A 22300-nucleotide genomic window follows, 5' to 3' on the forward strand; every position below is an offset into this window, starting at 1 on the left:
GAGACAGGTGATGATTTCCTGTGAGCCAAGTTCTTGTGCAAGAAACATGTTGCAATTGGCATCCGCAACACGTTTCCGGAAAGTGTGGGAAGAGGGAACTGCACTGCCCAAGAAAACTGTTCTTGCCCTCACTCTGGAGTACGAGGGGTGGTGAGGCACTGGTCATTCCAGCTTTTCCCCTTTCTGTGGCTGCAAAACAGAAGGATCCGTGGCCAAGCTGACATGCTATGATGCTCTCCAAACTACTTCTCCTTCTCTGCTTCAGTAAGTCCCACAGGGCCATACATGGAGAACACAGAAAATAAGGTAACTGGTGAGAAGTTTACATTGGGCTTGGAGAGAGAAATGACATCAACTTTAGTTACTGAATGCATATCATGTGTCGGAAATCGGAGTGCAATATACACGTTCCCTCTAAACCAGTGCTTAACAAACTGGGATTGCTCTTGTCCCAGCTTTGTTTGGGATGTTTGCTGAATACCTGAACTTTATAGGCTTTGTGTTTTTCTTTTATTCTGGCTTTGTGTTTTCTTAAGATTGACTCACACTGTTTTGCTAACATAAAAATATATGTTAGAGGCTCTATATCAATACCATTAATAAAAGTCCAGTGTCACATAGAAGGTAACTATTAAAAAAATGCAGCAAGATAATAAACGTGAGAAGATGCTGTGTAGTGTTCCATGTCAAGTTTCTGAGCCTGAAATACATGATTTCTTTATTAGAAGGGCAATCAGCCATGATCAAGATACATTGGAGGCTAGTTTCAAATAGACGTCTTGTTGATATCATCAAAGGCAATATGAGAGTGCTCATGGCACGCTGTCATGCAGGAATTTTTTTTTTTTAAACAATCTTTTCATTTTGATTTGGGGTATAGCCAATTAGCAAGGCTTCCCAGATGGCTCAGTGATAAAGAATCTGCCTGCCAATGCAGGAACCTCAGGAGATACATATTTGATCCCTGGGTTGGGAAGATCCCCTGGAGAAGGAAATGGCAACCCACTCCAGTATTCTTGCTGGGTTAAGACCATGGATGGAGGAGCTTGGTGGGCTACATACAGTCCATGGGGTCACAAAGAGTCAGACACGATTGAGCGAGTGAGCACGTACAGCCAATGAACAACGCTGTGATAGTTTCAGGTGAACGGTGAAGGGACTCAGCCCTACATATACAGGTACCCGATCTCCCCCAGACTCCCCTCCCATCCAGGCTGCCGCACACCACTGAGCAGAGTTCCCTGTGTCTATAGTACGTCCTTGCTGGTTATCCAGTTAAATACAGCAGTGTGTGCACGTCCATCCCAAACTCCCTAACTATCTCTTGTCATGCAATGCTTTAACCATCCTTCCTTCCACCTAAAATCATCACATGTGACACCAGTGGACTATATTCCACATTTGGGAGGCACCTCTTTGATCCTTCCCCAGACAAACAACCAACCAGCCAAGCCAAGCAAAACCCTGCAAGAGAAGATCAGGTCCGCATCGACAGCTTAGGACTCAGATGTGAGTTTGCAGAACCAAGGGGCTTGCTTCAGATTGCACAGGTGGTATGTGAGGAAGCCAAATTCAACCCAGAAGGGTCTAGCTCCCCAAACGATTCCACTCAGGCACGATGTTCAGTTAAGAGGAACATATCCACGTGGTCTTTGGTATGGAAGCACCCTGGGCGTGCCTGATGGGACTTGCGGGTTGGAAAATGCCCGAGGAGGGAAAAGATACGTGGTTCAGAATGTCCCCCGCCCTCCAGCTATGCAGCTAGGAGGTGACACATGACGAGTATTTCCAGAAACCAACAAGGCTTGGTATTCACAGCAAATCTGGAGAGGAGAACTCGCCTCCGTGGGGGCCTTTGCACTTGGCTTTCGGCTATCATGCCAACCCACTCCAGTATTCTCGCCTGGAGAATCCCATGGACAGAGGAGCCTGGTGGGCTACGGTCCACGGGGCCGCAGAGAGTCGGACATGGCTGAGCGACTAACACTTGAACTTCCTTCACTTCTCCTATCATCATATATTTGTGATGGCCAAACTGCTCCTCGTGTTCCTCACGTCAGAGGCTGTTTTAGAGACATGTCTTAGCTGTGTTTTCAGAAGGAAATGCAGGGCTGCAGCATGTTGGCTGGAGACGCAGCTCCTGCACACACCATCTGGGGGAACTTTGGGAAAACCACTCCAATATCTGAAAGCTTCCTCATCTTTCAGGCTTACCTTCACAATTAGGGTCAAGTATGCATGACATTCTTGGGCGGGCTACAGGCCATGAGGTCACAAAGAGTTGGACACGACTGAGCCACAAACACAGCATAGCACATGCGTGGCAGAACACACATAGTGTGTGCTCAGTAAGTGCTAATTTCTTAACTAATTAATTTTTAAATTTTTGTCTGTGTTGGGTCTGCTTTGCTGCGTGTAGGCTTTCTCTAGTTGTAGCGAGTGAGTAGCTTCTCTTGTTGCGGAGGGCTGGCTCAGTAGTCATGGCACACGGGCTTAGCTGCCCCACAGCATGTGGGATCTTCCCAGACCAACCAGGGATCTAACCCATGTCCCCTGCACTAGCAGGAGGATTCTTTTTTTTTTTAACTGGAAGCTAATTACTTTACAATATTGTAGTGGTTTTTGCCACACATTGACATGAATCAGCCATGGGTGTACATGTGTCCCCCATCCTGAACCCCCATCCCTCAGGGTTGTCCCAGTGCACCAGCCCTGAGCACCCCTTCTTATGCATCGAACTTGGACTGGTGATCTATTTCACACATGGTAATATACATGTTTCAATGCTATTCTCTCAAATCATCCCACCCTCGCCTTCTCCCACAGAGTCCAAAGGTCTGTTCTTTACATCTGTGTCTCTTTTGCTGTCTCACATATAGGGTCATCATTACCATATTTCTAAATTCCATATATATGTGTTAATATACCGTACTGGTGTTTTTCTTTCTGACTTACTTCGGCCTGTATAATAGGCTCCAGTTTCATCCACCTCATTAGAACTGATTCAAATGTATTCTTTTTAATGGCTGAGTAATACTCCATTGTGTATATGTACCACAGCTTTCTTATCCATTCATCTGCTGATGGACATCTAGGTTGCTTCCATGTCCTGGCTATTGTAAACAGTGCTGGCAGGAGGATTCTTAACCACTGGATCGCCAGGGAAATCCAAGTACTACTATTTTATGCTTTTTACTCCTTTTCTTTTTCTGGCCACACAGAGCAGCAGGTGACATCTCAGTTCCCTGACCAGGGACCGAACTGGTGCTCCCTACAGTGGAAGTTTGGACTCTTAACCACTAGACTGAGAAAGAATTCAATGTTTATTATTCCTTTTATCATTCAGTCCCCTCTGACCTGCTTGGACATTGATTCCATTAACAACTGCGTCCGGAGATCTTTTAGCCTTTGAGCTTTTAAAACCTTCTCCTTTCAACCATTTGCAAGTATGCATTTCAGAGGTATTCTGGGCATTCACAATGTTGTGAAAAGCATCAGCCCACACTTTTTCATCATCTCCGACATAAACTCTGTACTTGTTAACCAATAACCTGTTTCCTCTTTCTCCTCAGCCCCTGGTGACTTCTACTGTACTTTCTGTCTCCATGAATTTGCCCATTTTAGGTATTTAAGTGGAGTCATAACCGTATTTGTTTTTTCGTGTGTCTGGCGAGTTTCACTTAGCCTAATGTTTTCCAGGTCCGTCCATGTGGTAGCGTGTATCAGAACCTCATTCATTTTCATGGCTGAATAGTATTCCATTGTGTGTATGCACCTCATTTTTGCAATCCATTGATCTTTTGATGGACATTTGGGTCTTCTCACCTTTTGGGTATTTACTTTTCTGCTTTTTTCAAAACATGAAATGCAATATTTTTGACTAACTCATGCAATTTTAGCTCAAAGGCTTGGTAACTTCCCTCTTTCATCGCAAGACACAGAACTATTTAGTCCACACAGGGGTAAAAAAGAGGAACTCTCTTAGCCACACAGACCTAACCATCATCTGTTGAGTTAGATCTATCCCTCTTTTTTAATAATGTTAGAAAACAGGCTTGATATCAGTTTTAAAGCGATATTGCTGCTGCTGCTCCTAAGTCACTTCAGTCGTGTCCAACTCTGTGCAACCCCATAGATGGCAGCCCACCAGGCTTCGGCGTCCCTGGGATTCTCCAGGAAAGAACACTGGAGTGGGTTGCCCTTTCCTTCTCCAAAAGAGATGTTAGCACTCAGGTAAACCTATATCTACCACATCCAGGCATTAGTGGTAGTATGTGTGTGTATACATACACACTTTTCAGATTCTTTTCCCTTACTGGTTATTACAAGATATTGAAAATAGTTCCTTGTGCTATTCAGTAGGTCCTTGTTGCTTATTTTATGTACAGTGATGTGACCCTGTTCATCCCCAGCTCATAATTTATCCCTCCCTTCTCTTTCACCTTTGGTAACCATCAGTTTGCTTACTATGTCTGTGGGAACTAGGAGCCCACGGGCAGCACAGCCAAAAAGAGAGAGAGACAGAGAAAGAAAGACATGTCAAACTAAGCGTGGCTCAGGTAGAACGAGAGGGTAAGAGGCTCGGGGGCATTCTGCAGAGCCGAGAAAGGTCCTGGGGTCTTGGGACGTGAGCGCAGCCCTGGAGAAGCCCTGAGGGTCGGCGTGGAGGAGCTGGGAGCAGAGCAGGGCCCAGGGTCCAGCATAGGGACTGGCGCGCTCCCGCAGGCGGGAGCCCCAGGATGGCCCCTGGGGACCAGGAGGTGACCACGCGGGCTCCAGGCTGGTGTCTCTGTCTCATTCCCTGCAGGGCTGTGTATCGGCCAAGCAGACCGAGGAAGAGCTGGTGAGTGGTTCTTCATGGGCCCTCAGGATCCTCCCTCCCAGGGGCCCCCACTTTCCCCTCCCCTCCATGGGCTTCCTGAGAGCAGGTGGGTGGGGTGCCCCCAGACCTGAGACCCGCTTCCTTCCAGAGGTGCTTCCCAAGCCCTCCCTCAGGGCCTGGCCCAGCTCGGTGGTCCCCGACGGCAGCTCTGTGACCCTGCGATGCGGGACTCCCACCAGGGATGTAAGCTTTGCTCTCAGGAAGGGGGCACGCGTCTGGGAGATGGTCCAGTCACCCGACTCCACAGAGGGCCAGGCTGAATTCCATCTCCCCGATGTAAAGTCCAGCCACGCGGGCGAGTACACCTGTGAATACCACAGGAGGGGGAACCCCCACGTGAGCGCACGGCCCAGCGACGCCCTGCTACTGCTGGTGACGGGTGAGGGGGCACCTGGGGAGGACAGACGGCCCCGGGGCCAGGGGAGGAAGAGGCGGAGAGGGGGTTTCCCCTCCAGGGCTGTTGGGAGGGGAGATGGAGAGAGACAGGGACAGAGGTGATGCCTTGGTTTGATCCAGGGCTCCTAGGAGGGAAAAACCTTGTTGGAGTCAGGCAGAAAGAGCAAGAGGTCATTCACACGTCCCACAAGAAGCCCCTGCCAGGAGAACAGGGCAAGTGGGGCACCCAAGGCTCCCCTCTCTGTGACCTCAGAGTCTCTCTTCTCTCACAGGGTATCTCCGTCAACCTTCCCTCCAAGCACACCGAAGGGGGCCAGTGACCGAAGGACAAGAGGTGACCCTGCAGTGCCAGAGGCCGGCCGCGGAGCTGGGGCCGGTCATGTTCGCCCTGCTCAAGGCAGGAAGCGCAGCGCCGCAGGTCCGGGCGCCGGCCGGGCGGGAGACCGACTTCTCCCTGCGGAACTTGAGCGCCGGCGACAGCGGGAACTACAGCTGCGTGTACTACCAGGCCAGGGCCCCTTTCCGGGCTTCACAGGCCAGTCCTCGCCTTGAGATCCGGGTGGCGGGTAAGGTTCTGCGGGATTTGAGGGCTTTTTTTTTTTTTTCCAGTTGAAGTGAGTGAGTGAATTACCCTTTGGCTCTCGTTTCTACTCCACTTGCACTTCTTTTTTTTAAGTTGATTCATTTATTTACTTTTGGCCGCACTGGGTCTTCAGTTGCTGCCCCCGGACTTTCTCTAGTTGCACGGGCTGGGCTTTGCCGCAGTGTGCAGCCTTCTCACTGCAGTGGCTTCTCTCCTTGTGAGGCACAGGCTCTGGGGGCTCCAGTGCCGTAATTGTGGTGCATGGGCTGAGTGGCTCCACTGAATGTGGGATCCTCCCGGACCGGGGATCGAACCTGCCGTCCCCTGCATTGCAAGGCGGGTTTTAAACCCCTGGACTACCAGGAAAGTCCACCCTATCTCCTCTTTTTAATGTCTTTTCTTTCCTACTTTCTACTCCTGTTTTGTTGTTGTTGTACATTATTGGTCAATTTCTCCTGCTTTTCTTCAAAGTGATCAAACCCACCATCCTCAGAATGCCTTCTACCACTCTCGCATCTCTTAAAGTTTGGTTTATCCTGGTAATCTTGATTTTATTCTCAAGAGCAGTTTTTGTTGTTGTTGTTCTCAGAATGTGGTGATTTCTCAATGTAGAGAAACGGATGCAATGTGTTTCCATATCTCAGGTCACTTACTGTTTGAATTTGGCTGAGATGATTTTGCTTCCTGGCAGAATTTTGTTCCACTGAATGCTACAGACTTTCCTTTTCTCAACTTTGTCAACTTCTCTCTTTCTCTCTTTTTTAAAATTTATTTTTATTTATTTATTTGGCTTCACTTAGTTGCAGCACACAGGATCTTTAGTTGCAGCATGTGGGGTCTAGTTCCGTGATCAGGGATCAAACTCAGGCCCCTGGCCTTGGGAGGGCAGAGTCTTAGCCACTGGACCACCAGGGAAGCCCCCCATGTGAATGTTTATGATTAGAAATCAGGGTCTGTGTGCTCAACCCCAAGATGGGGAGAGGGCTTACTGAGCGAGGTGGTGTCATTACTTATTTCTCCTGGTGGCTTTTGCCTGCAGGGAACACTGCTGGTGATGGTTTAGAGAAGAGCTTGGCACTGACTGGGATGTGTAGGGGGAAGACATGAACACAGGCTTCTCTTTAGGAACCAAGACCAATGCCAGGCTGGAGCCCTTCTTGGCTGAAGCGGAGATCCTCCAAGGTCCAGATGCTGGGCTCAGTTTTCTAGACTCACTGCCGGCATGAAGGTCTGTGCGATGGAGGGGGAAGCAGATGGAGCTGCTGAATTATTTCAGTGCTTTGTGGAGCAACTTCAGTTTTTAGAGTTGCTCCTAAGGCTGTGTGTGTGAAATCACTTCAGTCGTGTCTGACTCTTTGTGACCCCATGGACTGTAGCCTGCCAGGCTCCTCTGCCCATGGGATTCTCCAGGCACAAATACTCGAGTGGGATGCCATTTTCTTATCTCTTGATTCCTGATTTATGGAGGTAGAAGGGAAAAAAGGAAATGTGGGAAAGTGGAAATGTGATAAAGAACAAATAAATGGAGACTTCACTGGTGGGCCGGTGGCTAAGACTCTGCAGTCCCAATGCCGGGGGCTGGACTTGGTTCCCTGGAGCCTACACCCAGCAAATAAGATGTAATACAGCCAAATAAATATGAACAAAAATGACAAATAAGTGAAAGACAAATGACAAGGCAGAGGGAATATAAAGAACAGAGGAGGCAGGCAGAAGCACTGCAGTGTTTATTTTTTCCATGATTAAAACTTCAGTGTTGGTGCAGCTGACCACCGGCCAGGAAAACCGGCGGCTGTATGAGAGTCACTCTGGGTAGAGGACACCCCTGCATGGTCCATGCTGATCCACTTCTCTCTTTTAGCTTCCCTGCCTTCCATAACCTCGGATTACACCACGGGGAACCACATCAGACTCGCTCTAGCCGCCGTAATTATGGTTATTGCGGGGGCTTTCCTGCTCGAAGCCTGGTGTAGGCAGAGGCACGTCCGCGGGGAGTCAGGTAAAAGCAAAACAGTCCTGAACACCTCTTTTCACGGGCCACTATCGTGATACAGGGGCTAGACTCCATAGTCTGCCATAGAACTTGTTCTTTAAAAATTTTACTTATGTGTCTGCACTGGGTCTCAGTTGTGACCCTCGGGAATCTTTAGTTGCGGCCAGGGGGGCTCTAGTTGCCTGACCAGGGATCGAACCCAGGCCCCCTGCATTGGGAGTGTGGGGGTCTTAGCCACTGAACCCCCAGGGAAGTTCTGATGGTGGCTAACTTTCTACAGCTAAATATTCCTACAATCCTTGCTTACCTTTAGGATGAAGGATCCCAGGTCCCCAGAGCTGGAGAAGCCTGTGGAATGACTTATGCTGAACTGGACAGCAGAGCCCTAAATAAAGGCCTTCCCAGCAGGAGAAGGAAGAGAGAACTTCCAGCAAGGAGCGGATGATGAGGGAGAGGCCCCTCAGGGGACTAGGCAAGTGGGAGGCTCTTTCCTCAGCTTGCCAATAAATGTGTGTTTCCTTCTTCTAAAGAATTTCTTTTAAGTGAGAGCTATTATTCACAGAGTTAAACACACACCTCTCAAGGGCACAGCCTCCATGACTCTATTTATTTATCTATCGTCCATCCATCCTATTCTATCATCCATCCATATATCCATCCATCATTCCATCCATCTTCCATCTCTTTATCATCTATCTATCCATCCTGTTCTGTCATCTATCCATACATCCATCCATCATTCCATCTATCTATCTGTACCTGTGGTCTGTCTCTGATGCCGTGTTTCTTACCCTCATGGTCTGGTCCAGTGGCTCCATGATGCTTCTCCTGCTCAGACACCAGCAGAGGGTGCAGTATATTTACACCTCCACTGGACACCACAGATGCCCCCCGGAGACCAGAGCCGCCCACACCATCCTTTTGCTGGTGGTCACCTTCGTCATTGTTTACATACTGAATTCCGCTTGTTCTTTTTATCTCACGGTTCTTGTAGAGTTTCGTCTGTGGTTGATGCAGACTTCTGATGTCTAGGTTTCCTGTTTTCCCACCATTTCTCCTGTCTTGCTGCTCCTTAGGGATCCTAGAACTGCTAGATTCTCCTCTTATCAGATCAGATCAGTCGCTCAGTCGTGTCCGACTCTTTGCGACCCCATGAATTGCAGCACACCAGGCCTCCCTGTCCTCAGTATCCTATCATTTTGCCTTTTCATTCTGTTCATGGGGTTCTCAAGGCAAGAATACTGAAGTGGTTTGCCATTCCCTTCTCCAGTGGACCACATTCTGTCAGATCTCTCCACCATGACCCACCCCATCTTGGGTTGCCCCATGGGCATGGCTTAGTTTCGTTGAGTTAGACAAGGCTGTGGTCCTAGTGTGATTAGATTGACTAGTTTTCTGTGAGTATGGTTTCAGTTTGTTTGCCCTCTGATGCCCTCTTGCAACACCTACCGTCTTACTTGGGTTTCTCTTACCTTGGGCGTGGGGTATCTCTTCACAGCTGCTCCAGCAAAGCGCAGCCATTGCTCCTTACCTTTGACGAGGGGTACCTCCTCCCTGCCGCCCTTCCTGACCTTCAACGTGGGATAGCTCCTCTAGGCCCTCCTGCACCCATGCAGCCACAGCTCCTTGGACGTGGGGTTGGTCCTCCCAGCCACCGCCCCTGGCCTCGGGCGTGGGGTTGCTCCTCCCAGCTGCCGCCCCTGGCCTCCATTCTCCTCTTAAGTTAGCAAATATGATTAAGGTGATAAATATTTAGTAGACTGATGGAATAATAACAGAAATTATTCTGTGACTACTCAGTGCCAAGTGTTTAAATCGAGTTATAACTCATGTAATATTACATTAGTTTTAGTTTTACGACACAACGAATGTGTTTTACGACATAACGAACAGGTACTTGAATGTGTTGCAAAATGGTCCCTGCAATCCTCCTTACTATCTGTGTACCCCCCCACACACATTGTACAGATTCTTTCTTGTGATGGGAACTTGAAGTTTCAATCCCTCAGCATTTTCTGAAAATGCAACAGTGTAGTCAACAATAGCACTATGTTGGACATCCCATCCCCATGACTTATTTATCTTGTAACTGGCTGTTGATACCGTTTGACATTTGTACTCAACACCATTTTTTAGTAAAACCCCATGAACACAAAAGGTCAGCTTATTGCAGGTGCTGCTTTGGGAGATCTGAAAGTCAATCCATGAACCTACCAGCTCAGAGAAGACACAGCTTCCATCTTGGCATTGTTGCTTGCATATTTAGTTTTCATCACTGCAGAATGGGAACTTGGCATTTGTTTTCTGTTTGTCCTGTTTCTTTCTAATTTTTAAAATTTTGCCTTTACTTTGGACAGTGTGGTGTTTTTATATTCCATTAAAATATTATACTCTAATGGTATAACTATTTTTTATTGGTGGTTGTAACTGTTATATCAGATCAGATCAGATCAGTCGCTCAGTCGTGTCCGACTCTTTGTGACCCCATGAATCGCAGCACGCCAGGCCTCCCTGTCCATCACCAACTCCCGGAGTTCACTCAGACTCATGTCCATCGAGTCAGTGATGCCATCCAGCCATCTCATCCTCTGTCGTCCCCTTCTCCTCCTGCCCCCAATTCCTCCCACCATCAGAGTCTTTTCCAATGAGTCAACTCTTTGCATAAGGTGTCCAAAGTACTGGAGTTTCAGCTTTAGCATCATTCCTTCCAAAGAAATCCCAGGGCTGATCTCCTTCACAATGGACTGGTTGGATCTCCTTGCAGTCCAAGGGACTCTCAAGAGTCTTCTCCAACACCACAGTTCAAAAGCATCAATTCTTCGGTGCTCAGCCTTCTTCACAGTCCAACTCTCACATCCATACATGACCACAGGAAAAACCATAGCCTTGACTAGACGGACCTTTGTTGGCAAAGTAATGTCTCTGCTTTTGAATATGCTGGATCCCAAATAGTGTGTCTATATATTTGTTGCTCATAATTAATGCTATGCTCTTTGCTGTCATGGACTACTTTTGTCTATGCAAAATAAAAAACAAAGAGAAAGGGAAGTTTATCCATGTATCAATATGACTGCCATTTCTATTGTCTTTAGCATCTTTTTTGTATAAATGGTTTCCATTTTGGTAGAATTTTTCCTCTGAAGAAATTCGTTTACCTTTTAAGGACTTAGATTTATAATGAGTGAGTTGCTTCAATGTTTACGTGTCTAAAAATATTTTAATTTTATGTGCCTTTTTCCATATTAAAGTGTATAAAAATGTAATACAATGTGATCATAAGTAACAGATAACCTTGTTTTAAACACTAAGGAATTAAATGCCTTTGTGTTATTTTTAGCTTTTAAATAATTGATTAAAATAATTTCAGGAATAATATATTTTCTTCCTCACTTAAATACTACTCCAATTATTAACACTTTAATACATTTCATTTATCAACTACTGTCTCTATATTTGATCCTTTTATCACTAGATTTTTATCCAGCCACTTCAGAGCACTGTGGGAACATGGTGAATTCCACCCTTAGCTGACTAGCATGGTTTTCCCTAAACAAAGACACCCTCCTACATGACCAGCACACCGCTGTTTGATTCAGAAAACCAACGTGGATACAGCACTACTACCCACAGGTCCTGTTCAGAGTTTCCAACTGATCCCAAATAACTCCTCTTCTTTCCTGGTTGAGATTCCCAACAAGATTTGGTGTTGCATTTAGTTGTCACGCCCTTTCCTTCTCCCCCAGTCTCAGTCTTTCTCCGTCTTTCCTTTTTTAATCCTATCTTTGACCTACTTCCCTCTATAGGATGACCCTGCTCTTGGTGTTTCTTGGTGTCATGACTCCTCATGACAGGATAAGTTTATATTTCCTATTCTAGTTCTATGGAAAACGCCATTGGCGATTTGAAATGGATTGCATTGAATCTGTAGATTGCCTTGTATAGTGTTGATACAGAGCAGGACCCTGTGGTCTTTGCTGAGTCCTCACAATGTCCTCTACCTGCCTTTCATCTGTAGAATGACTTTAGCCGAAGAATAAGTTTAATAGGGGAAGTTAAAACATGCGAAAACGAAGGAAAACAGTTAAACTAGTCCAAACAATAATAATGTAGCTATTAAGCAAAGTCGAGGACTTTTCGTTTCTTTTCAAAGGCTACAGATAATATTCTGAGCCATATCTTGTGAGCTGTCTTGCAGATAATGAAACCTCCCACTAGGTGGAAGACGTTAACTACATCATGACCATACGGTAGCCTCACAAAAGGTGCCGCAATTCCAAGAACTGGCCTTAAAGAAATGGGAACAAACACGGAACTGAACACTCACTGCGCCTAAAACAAGACGACGCTGGTCAGACCACCAATGACCAACTTCAGGATGACTGTCAGAGCTGACTGTGCTGTTTCTGCATGTAGCCCCTCGCCTCTGTCTGTAAAACCTCTCACCTGCTGATTGTCAGTAGAGGGCCTTGGCCATTGGACAGACGTCACCCCTCTCCCCGTATCACCTGCATCTAAAATAAAGCAAATGTTCTCTCCACCAACCTGGCCTGTAACGGCTTTTGAGTGGCGAGCAGCTGGACCCCATTTTCGGTAACAGTATAATCATCTTAACAGCATTGATTCTTCCATCTGAGAGCAGAATATATCTGTCCCTCCTTCGTGTCACTTTAGTTTCTTTCATCGGCATCTCAGACTTTTCGAGTATAGTTCTTTTATCTCCTTCAGTAGGTTTATTCAGAGATATTCTATTCTTGATGCAATGGTAAATGAACTGTTTCCTTAATTTCTTTTTCTAACAGCTTGTTGTTCTAATGTAAATGTGAGAGATTTCTGTGTATTAATTTTGTCTTCTGCAGTGTTCCTGAGTTCATAAGTGAGCTCTAGTAGTTTTCTGATACATCTTTAGAATCATTTATATATAATATTCAGAGAAGTCAATGGTACCCCAATCCAGTACTCTTGCCTGGAAAATCCCATGGATGCAGGAGTCTGGTAGGCTGTAGTCCATGGGGTCGCTAAGAGTCAGACACAACTAAACGACTTCACTTTCACTTTTCACTTTCCTGCATTGGAGAAAGAAATGGCAACCCACTCCAGTGTTCTTGCCTAGAGAATCCCAGGCACGGGGGAGCCTGGTGGGCTGCCATCTATGGGATCGCACAGAGTTGGACACAACTGAAGTGACTTAGCAATATATAATATTGCATCATCTGCAAACAGTGACAGTTTTACTATTTCCTTTCAAATGTGGATTCCTTTTATTTCTTTTTCTTCTCTGATTACTATGGCTAGAACTTTCAAAATTAGGTTGAATAAAAGTGGTGAGATCTAGTTGGTTTAACGTGTTTCTTGATTTATTTTCTGTCTGGATGATCTGTCCATTGACATAATTGGGATGGTGAAGACCCCACTACGATGGTGTTACCATGGATTTTTCTTTTTAGATCTGTTAATATTTCTCTTGTATATCGAGGTGCTCCTCTGTTGGGTGCATATGAATTTGCAGTTGTTATATCTTCTTTTCAAATTTAACCTTTGATCATTAGTAGTGTCCTTTTGGACTTCCCTGGTAGCTCAGTCGGTAAAGCGTTTGTCTACAATGCAGGAGACCTGGGTTCGATCCCTGGGTAGGGAAGATTCCCTGGAGAAGGAAACGGCAACCCACTCCAGTACTCTTGCCTAGAAAATCCCACTGACAGAGGAGCATGGTGCAGGCTATTGTCCATGGGGTCGCAAAGAGTCGGGCACGACTGAGCGACTTCACTTCACTTGTCTCTTGAAACGGTCTCCATTTTAAAGACTACTTTGTCTCCTTCCCGGTCCAAATGACCCAGCACTCGGATATGCGCTGGTGGTCCAAGGAGAGACCCAAGGAAAAGGATCCATGGTGATTTAGGGCAAATTATAGTTTCCGTGCAGAGTATGTGGAAGTGAGGGACATCTGACATTTCTAAGGAGAGATACTGCCTTCAGAGTTGTGTTTTCAGATAAAATAGACCTGAGGCTATAATGAGGAAAGATAGTGGAACTTAAGCTCAGGGGAAGACCAGCCTCCAGATCACGTGCTGAGGATCAGTGTGAACACAATTTGGAACAGTTTGGAAAAGTGAGACCATGAAGGAAAATGCCCAACGGGACACAGTGAAGGGAGCCCTGGTGCTCTGTGAGTGTCCCTCCCCCAGCTATGACTTTCACTGTAAACTTGGGTTCTCCCACAGGGAACTCAGAAAACTCTCCCTGCCCTCTGCTCAGGTGCTCACAGGGACCTTCTCAGTAATTGCCAGGAGTTGTCACTAGTCCCCAGGCGTGGGTGAGGGTGACGAGCACTGGGGGTAAGATCTGCCCCCCACTGGAGACGCCCCAGACTCTCCATGCAGACAGTGTCACCTCCGCTCCAGATGACATGATAATGCCTCCTCTGTGGGGACAGCGGGCCCAGGGACCCTGTCCCTATAACTGGGGCCCATCCTGACTGACACTTCCCTGCACAGAGTGTGGCGCCAAGTGCAGGCAGGTGAGTGCTCCCTTGTGTTCAGTCTCAAGGCAGGAAACAGGAGAGCCGGCTCTCAGCAGGAGAGGGGCTCAGAACTGTGTTGTCAGCATCTTGGGCAGGACAGGTGCTCCCCTGCCTTGTCCTGAGCTGCCCCGTCCATGCCCTGGATGGCAGGTGGAAGCGGGGAATGTACTGGGGTGTGTATCTGAGTGGGACCAGAGCTGTGAGTTCACTGAAGACCCGTGTGTCCTGGTGTCCCTGACAATGAGGGCAAGAGGGAGCGGTTCACTGTGGAATCTCTGCCAAGTCCTGTATGACCAGAGCTGCGGGCTTCTCAATATTGCATAAAAGTGTCTACTGACCGAGGACCTAATTGATTAGGGCTGGGTGTGAATATCATGGAATAGGTTGATGTGCAAGAGTTTGGGTTAGAACCTGAAAGTCCTGAAATAAGATCCAGTGACAGACACACACACATACAAACAGAAATACAGAGAAAAAGGATGCCCTGTAACAATACTGACATTCTCCTTTACTGGATGAAGTCTCTGTATTTTCTGCCATGATTTGCCTTTCATGACTCTCTCTGTGTTTTATGTTATGTGTGTCAGTGTGGCTCATGTCTTCTCCTCTCTAACTGAATGTCAAAATCTCCTCAGCCTTATTACCACGAGCAGCAGGGAAAAGAAAAACGAATTTGTATTGAAATGGAATTCAGTTAACTTTCCAACCTGACATAGTAGTGTAAATGTTAGAAAACAAGCATCGTTAGATTTTTGAAAGATTGGAATTAGGAATTGAAGGAGTACCCTCTGTGATAATTCAATGTTTTATATTCAGAAATACAATGAAATGTACCTTGGGCCATGCCAAAAATTGATGTTTGTGTCCCACAAATATTCATATGCTGAAATCCTATATCTTAAAGACAAGGGTGTTAGGAGAAGAGCCTTTGGAGGTGCTTATATTAAGTGGGAGGCCCTTTGTGAATAGGATTCCCACCTTGTCCAAATTGGGCTTCCCTGGTGACTCAGATGGTAAAGAAACTACCCGCAAAGCAGGAGACCCAGATTCCATCCCTGGGTCAAGAAAATCCTCTGGAGAAGGAAATAGCTGCCCTCTCTAGAATTCTTGCCTGGAGAATGCCATGGACAGAGGACCCTGGAGGGCTACAGTTCATGGGGTCGCCAAGAGTCAGACATAACTTTTTATCACTCCCTGTCCAAATTCATGGACACTTCCATGCCCAGACTGGTCCACCCACACCTGTGGGTCCAGAGAGGCCCCTGGGGGTGGCAGGCACTGGAATGTGTGTCCCTGTCTCATCACAAGGGCCCCTTCTGTGGGTTCATTTCTGACTCTAGCTGTGGTGGTGAGCCCCCGTGTGTGACTGTTTGCGGCTGGTGCTCATGGGTCGGGTGGGGGCAGGTGTGTCCTGCAATTCCGGGTGATAACTGTTGGTTTCAGGGAGGCACTTGCCCTGTGGGCTGATCTTTGTGTGTGTTCCACACAATGGACAAACAGTAGCTATGACCACATCACTCACCCCAGCAAATACTCAGCCCAAGAGGAAAGAGGTGATGGACCATAATTGATTACTGAAATTGCAGTGGATCTAAAATGTACATCATGATGTAATACATGTACACCTTCTGAAGGAGTCCACAGTTGACTGAACTGATGCATACATCACCTCACATATGAGGTGTCCTCACCTGTGGGCACCAGGTTCTACATTAGCCCTCAGACCTTGTTCACCTTATAACTGAAAGACTGTATCCCTTTACCATCTTTTCCCATTTCCCCCAACCCCAGTTCCCAGGCAACCACCATTCGACTCTGTTTCTATGAGACTGATTTTTTTTTTTAATAATTCTACCTATAATTGATAGAAATGGAGAAGGGAATGGCAAATATCTATGTCTGGATATTTCACACACCAAAGTGTCGTCAAGTTTTATCCATGCTGTTGCAAAAGGAAGGATTTCCACCTTTGAAAAACTGAGTTATATTCCACCGTATGATGCATCTTGGCTCCCTAACTGATTCATCTGTCAGTGGGCGCTTGGGTTGTTTCTGGGTCTTGGCTCTTGTGGTAACAGGCAGCAATGAACACAGGGGTCCAGACATTGCTCCAAGATCTGATTTCACCCCCTTGTATACACACTAGAAGCAGGACTGCTGGGTCACATGGCAGATCAGGTTCTAGTTTCCGAGGAATTATAACATTTTCCCCAGAAGCTGTACCCATCTATGTTCCCAGCAACAGTGCATAAGTATTCCTTTTTCTCAACATCCCTGCCAATTTGCTCCCTCTTGTCTTCTGGGGAACAGACACTAACAGGTGAGAGACGCTATCACATTGGGATTTTGATCTGATGACTAGAGATACTGAGCACCTGGCCATGAACCTTTTTAGCCCTTGGTTTGCTGTCTTTGGACAAATGTCTACTTGAGTCCTTTGTACATTTTAAGCTGGGTTTTGGGTTTTTCCAGAAATTCCTTTTACATTTTGGATGTTCACTCATTACTGGGTGTGTGGATTGCTAATATTGTCTCCTGTTGCATAGCTGCCTCTTAATGCTTTCCTTTGCTCTGCAGAGGTCTTATGTGATACACTCCCATTCGTTTACCTTTGCTTTTGTTGTTAAATTCAAGCCATCATGACCAAGACCAATGTCAAGGAGCTCACTTCTTTCCTCTCAGACTTTCATGGTTTCAGCTCTTACATTCCAGTCTTAGCCCAGTTGAGACCATTTTTGTGTGTGATGTAAGATACTCTGCAGCTTTTCTTGTAGTTTTTAAAATTGGGACATAACTGATATAACATTATATGAGTTTCATGTGTACAAAGTAATGATTCAGTGTCTGTCTATGTTGCCAGGTGGTTACAGTAAGTGTAATCTGTTAACACCTATTATACATGCATTACATTTTTTTCATTCAGTCAGAATTTGGTAGGTTTGTGACTACCAGTTTCAGTCTTTAGATGTGGATGTTCAGTTTTCCAAATAGCACTTGTTGAAGAAACTATCCTTTTTCTATTATATTATTCTTAGTGCCTCTGTCTAAACTTATTAGCTGCTGGAGCTTGGGTTTGTTTCTGCCTCTTTATTCTGTTCCATTGATCTGTCTGTTTAAATGCCCATATGTGTTTCTGTTACTATAAATTTGACATACAATATGAAATAAAGAAGTTTCATGCTTTGTTGTTCTTTCTCAAGATTCTTTCACTGTTTGTGTATTTTTTTTCTTTTTTTTAAATTTAATTTTATTTAACTTTACAATATTGTATTGGTTTTGTCATATATCAAAATGAATCTGCCACAGGTATACATGTGTTCCCCATCCTGAACCCTCCTCCCAACTCCCTCCCCATACCATCCGTCTGGGTCGTCCCAGTGCACCAGCCCCAAGCATCGAGTATCGTGCATTGAACCTGGACCGGCAACCCATTTCATATATGATATTATATATATTTCAATGCCATTCTCCCACATCATCCCACCCTCTCCCTCTCCCACAGAGTCCAAAGGACTGTTCTCTTTTGCTGTCTCGTATACACGGTTATTGTTACCATCTTTCTAAATTCCATATATATGCGTTAGTATACTGTATTGGTGTTTTTCTTTCTGGCTTACTTCACTCTGTATAATAGGTTCCAGTTTCATCCACCTCATTAGAACTGATTCAAATGTATTCTTTTTAATGGCTAAGTAATACTCCATTGTGTATATGTACCACAGCTTTCTTATCCATTCATCTGCTGATGGGCATCTAGGTTGCTTCCATGTCCTGGCTATTATAAACAGTGCTGCGATGAACATTGGGGTACACGTGTCTCTTTCAATTCTGGTTTCCTCAGTGTGTATACCCAGCAGTGGCATTTCTGGGTCATATGGCAGTTCTATTTCCAGTTTTTTAATGAATCACCACACTGTTCTCCATAGTGGCTGTACTAGTTTGCATTCCCACCAACAGTGTAAGAGGGTTCCCTTTTCTCCACACCCTCTCCAGCATTTATTATTTGTAGACTTCTATGCTAGAAGTCTGACTGCTGGCTGGTATGGGAGTTCTGGTTTTAACTTCTGAGGAACTGCCATAACGTTTTCCACGAGGATGTACCAGTTTACATTCCCAACAGTATGTAAAGTGTTTTTTTCTCTCAACCTCCTTGGCAGTGTGTTGCCTTTTGGTTTTTGGAGAACAGACAGACTAACAGGTGAGAGATGTTATCTCATTGTAATTTTGATCTGACAACTAGAGATATTAAACTCCTGTCCATGTACCTTTTAACTTTTTGCATGTCTTCTTTGGAAAAATGTCTGTTCAGGTCCTTTGCCCATTTTTTTTTTGGGGGGGGGGAGCTGGTGAATAGAGGAATTTTAATACTTTTGTGTTGACATTTGTACAATAATAATATATTCTATAATTTAAAAATTTATTTTAAAAAACTAACATATATTTCCCACCCTTGCCCCAGCTGTATTTCTTATGCCTGCCATCTCAGTGGTTGATGCCACCATCTTCCTAGCATGGAAATCTGGACCCCCACTTTGACTCTGCATCCTCCCATCCAGTCTCCATGTCCTGCCCTTTCCACTTTCTGAAGCCATTCCTAGTCCATTTTTTTATACTGAGGTATACCTGATATATAACATGTCTAAAGTATACAACATAATAATTCAATATTTGTATGCATTATGAAATCATCACTACATAAGCCTAGTAATATTCATCACCATATACAATTACAAAAAATTTTTTTCTCGTCATGAGGATTTTAAAATCTACTTTCTCCACAACTTTCAAATATGCAAAACAGTATTATTAACTACAGTCATCCTGCTGTATATTACATCCCCCAGATTTAGTCCATCCTTTATCCCCATGTCTCTGCCATTTCTCTGGTAAAGACCACAGGTACCTCTTGCCTCATGGTCACAGCATCTTCCCAGGTATCTCTGCCTTCCCACTCCCCATCCACATAGTCCAAAGTTCATGCTTTTCAATGTTCTATCTGATTGTGGCACTCCCCATGCCAGTAGAATCAAATTCCAGTCCTCAGTGCTCTTCATAGTCTGCTCTTGGTGACTTCTTATAATTCTCACTCTCTTTCAGCCATCAATCAGACCCCTTTACATTTCCTTTATACCCTTCAAAAATATCTCCCAAAAAGAAAAGAAAAAAAGATATAAAAATATCTTCCAACAACTGACTTGAAAAAAAAAAGGTAACTGGAAAGCTCTAAGTTGAATCTGAGATACTGTTAAAAAACAAAAAAGTCCAGTTCTTAAAAGCATGTTTGAAGGCCTTGCTGTTAAAAAAAGTTGCATGGAGCACTCTTAAGGCCATGTCACAAATGATCCCACCGGGCTCCTCTGTCGATGGAATTTTTTCCAGGCAAGAGTACTGGAGTGGGTTGCCCTTTTCTCCTCCAGGGAATCTTCTTGCACCAGGGATTGAAACAGCATCTCCTGCAGGTCCTGCACTGCAGGCGAATTCTTTGCTGGTGAGCCATTAAGTGACTACCGGGTGTAAACTCTGAGCCTTTGACCCTGTTCTGCCCGTTTCAAACTGGATTATTGGGGGATCTGCCCAAATTGGATATTCACTCATTACTGGGTGTGTGGTTTGCTAATATTGTCTCCTGTTGCATAGCTGCATTTTCATGATTTCCTTTGCTCTGAGGAGGGTTTTACATGCTACATCACTCCCTTACCTTTGCTTTTGTTGTCAAATCCAAACAATTATGACCAAGACTAACCTCAGGGAGCTTACTTCTTTCCTCTGGGAATTTCATGGTTTCACATCTCACATCCAAATCTTAATCCAGTTCAGATCTTTTCTGTGTGTGTTGTAAAATAGCACCCAGCTTCTTTTTCAGTTTTTGAAATTGAGATATAATTGACATAACGTTATGTCAGTTTTATGGGTACAAAATAATGGTTCACTGTTTGCATATATTGAAGTTGATCAAAGTGTGCTAATTACAATCTATGATATACATAGTCACAATTTTTTTCTTCTGGTCAGAATTGTAAGGTCTAGTCTCTAAGTTTTTATCTTTAGAAGTGGATTTCCAACTTTCCAAATACCATTTATTAAAGAAACTATCCTTTTACAATTATGTATCCTTAGTGCCTTTGTAACTGATTAGCCAAAGGAGCATACATTTAGTTCTGTGCTCTCTATTCTGTCCCACTGATCTGTTTTATGCCTATAGCATACTGTTTCTGTTACCATAGATTTGACATATATTTAGAAATGAGGAAGCTCGATGTTTTGTTCTTCTCTCACAAGATGTTTAGAGTATTTGGGAGTATTTTATGGTTGCATGCAATTCTGGGATTTTTTTTTCTATTTCTGTGAATAATGACAAAAACGGATGAACTAGACCAACAATGCTGTTGAACAAAATAGATATAACCATCACTTTGCAGACCCTGCATGGAGAGCGAACATCAGGATGTAAAAGTAAATACAAAGCAAAACCAAATAAATAATGGTGAATGCTTTAACTGGTGTCTGGATTATGTTATCCTAGAAAGTCATTCTCTAGACTGTGAGACTTTTTTTTTTTTTTCAGGACAAATAAAATGTGGGAATCCTTGTCCAGTGTTGGTTCTCTAAGAAGACAGCTGATGTCACCACCACCACAGCCTTCTTTCTGCTCCAGGACACTCTTGACGTCCTCTCCATGTTTTTTCACAAAGATGCCCTGAGAACCACAAGTCAGGCTGCTCTGAAAATCACATATCTTATACAGATGGTGATAGGGTCCCTGGTCAATGTCATCCTTTTCTTCCACAGCATCTCTCCAGTCTTGATTGGCCAAAGCCAGAGACCCACAGACATGATTCATACCCACATGGCGGTTGCCAATCTCTTGGTTCTTCTGTCCCCTGGCATTCCCCACACAATGGCAGCTTTTATTCCGAGGAATCCCCTGTCCAGTCTTGGGTGTAAGTTTGTGTATTACTTACGGAGAGTGGCTCACAGCACCACCCTGTGCTCCACCTGCATCCTGAGCACCTATCAGTCTTTGACTCTCACCCCCAGGAGAGCAGAGTGGGTGATGCTCAGAGGAAGGGCTCCCAAGGTCATTGGTCCTTCCTGCTGCACCTGCTGGATGCTCAGTTTCTTAATGTACATCCCTGTTCCTCTCAAACTCACTGGTCCACAGAACATGCACAACTATACTGATACCAAAGGCACGTGGTTCTGTTCATCCTCACCTACTGAAATAGGTATGAGCTATTTGTGGTCCATCTCTGATGCCATGTTTATTAGCGTAATGGTCTGGTCCAGTGGCTCCATGGTGCTTCTCCTGCTCAGACACCGCCAGAGGGTGCAGTATATTCACACCCCCACTGGGCACCACAGATGCCCCCCAGAGACCAGAGCCGTCCACACCATCCTGATGCTGGTGGTCACCTTCATCACCTTCTACTTCCTAAATTCTGTTGTGTCTTTTTATATTGCAGCCTTCTTTGATATTCGTCTATGGTTGATACAGACCTCTAATGTATTGGGTTCCTGTTTTCCCACCATTTCCCCTTTCCTGCTGCTTCTTAGAGATCCTAGAACTCCTAGGTTCTGCTCTTGACTTGTTAGAATATATGGGTAAAGTGCTAAATATCTAGTAGTCACTTTTCATAACCATAATTATTGTGTAAGCACTCAGTATCCATTTTTTTTTTGAGGTACGATTCACACATAACCTTGCATTAGTTTCAGATATAGAACACAAAGAATGGGCATTTATTTATGTTTCAGGATGATCATCATAAGTCTAGTACGATCCCTGCACCTTCACAGATGACATGACTTTCTTTCTTGTGATATGAACTTTGCCATGTTTATTGATTTTATTTAGTTAGTTGTTTTATTATTTAGCTGTGGGGCACATGGGATCTTAGTTCCAAAACCAAGGATCAAATCAGCACCCCC

The 22300-nt window shown here is 45.0% G+C and overlaps 2 protein-coding genes across 4 annotated transcripts; both read left to right on the top strand.

Annotated features, from left to right (window-relative positions):
* The first annotated feature begins 112 nt into the window (after positions 1-112).
* TARM1 (T cell-interacting, activating receptor on myeloid cells 1) lies at positions 113-8383 on the top strand. 3 transcript variants are annotated; one of them, XM_086354688.1, is made up of 6 exons: positions 113-264; positions 4808-4843; positions 4971-5261; positions 5551-5844; positions 7723-7860; positions 8168-8383. In XM_086354688.1, exons 1-6 carry the CDS (start codon positions 228-230, stop codon positions 8170-8172), a joined length of 801 nt encoding a protein of 266 aa, XP_086210814.1. In that variant the 5' UTR covers positions 113-227; the 3' UTR covers positions 8173-8383. The 3 variants fall into 3 exon arrangements, with proteins under 3 accessions (XP_086210814.1, XP_086210815.1, XP_086210816.1); XM_086354690.1 differs by having other exon boundaries at positions 188-264; positions 5165-5261; XM_086354689.1 differs by lacking the exon at positions 4971-5261.
* A 12559-nt stretch (positions 8384-20942) lies between these two features.
* Positions 20943-22016, top strand: LOC147354716 (vomeronasal type-1 receptor 4-like). Its single transcript, XM_086354691.1, has one exon. It carries the CDS (start codon positions 21048-21050, stop codon positions 21954-21956), a length of 909 nt encoding a protein of 302 aa, XP_086210817.1. The 5' UTR covers positions 20943-21047; the 3' UTR covers positions 21957-22016.
* The last annotated feature ends 284 nt before the right edge of the window (positions 22017-22300 follow it).

The sequence above is a fragment of the Bos grunniens genome, chromosome 18, assembly GCF_055505025.1.
Source record: "Bos grunniens cultivar Pamir isolate PY7600 chromosome 18, Bosgru_T2T1.0, whole genome shotgun sequence".
In the NCBI taxonomy this organism is placed as follows: Eukaryota; Metazoa; Chordata; class Mammalia; order Artiodactyla; family Bovidae; genus Bos; species Bos grunniens.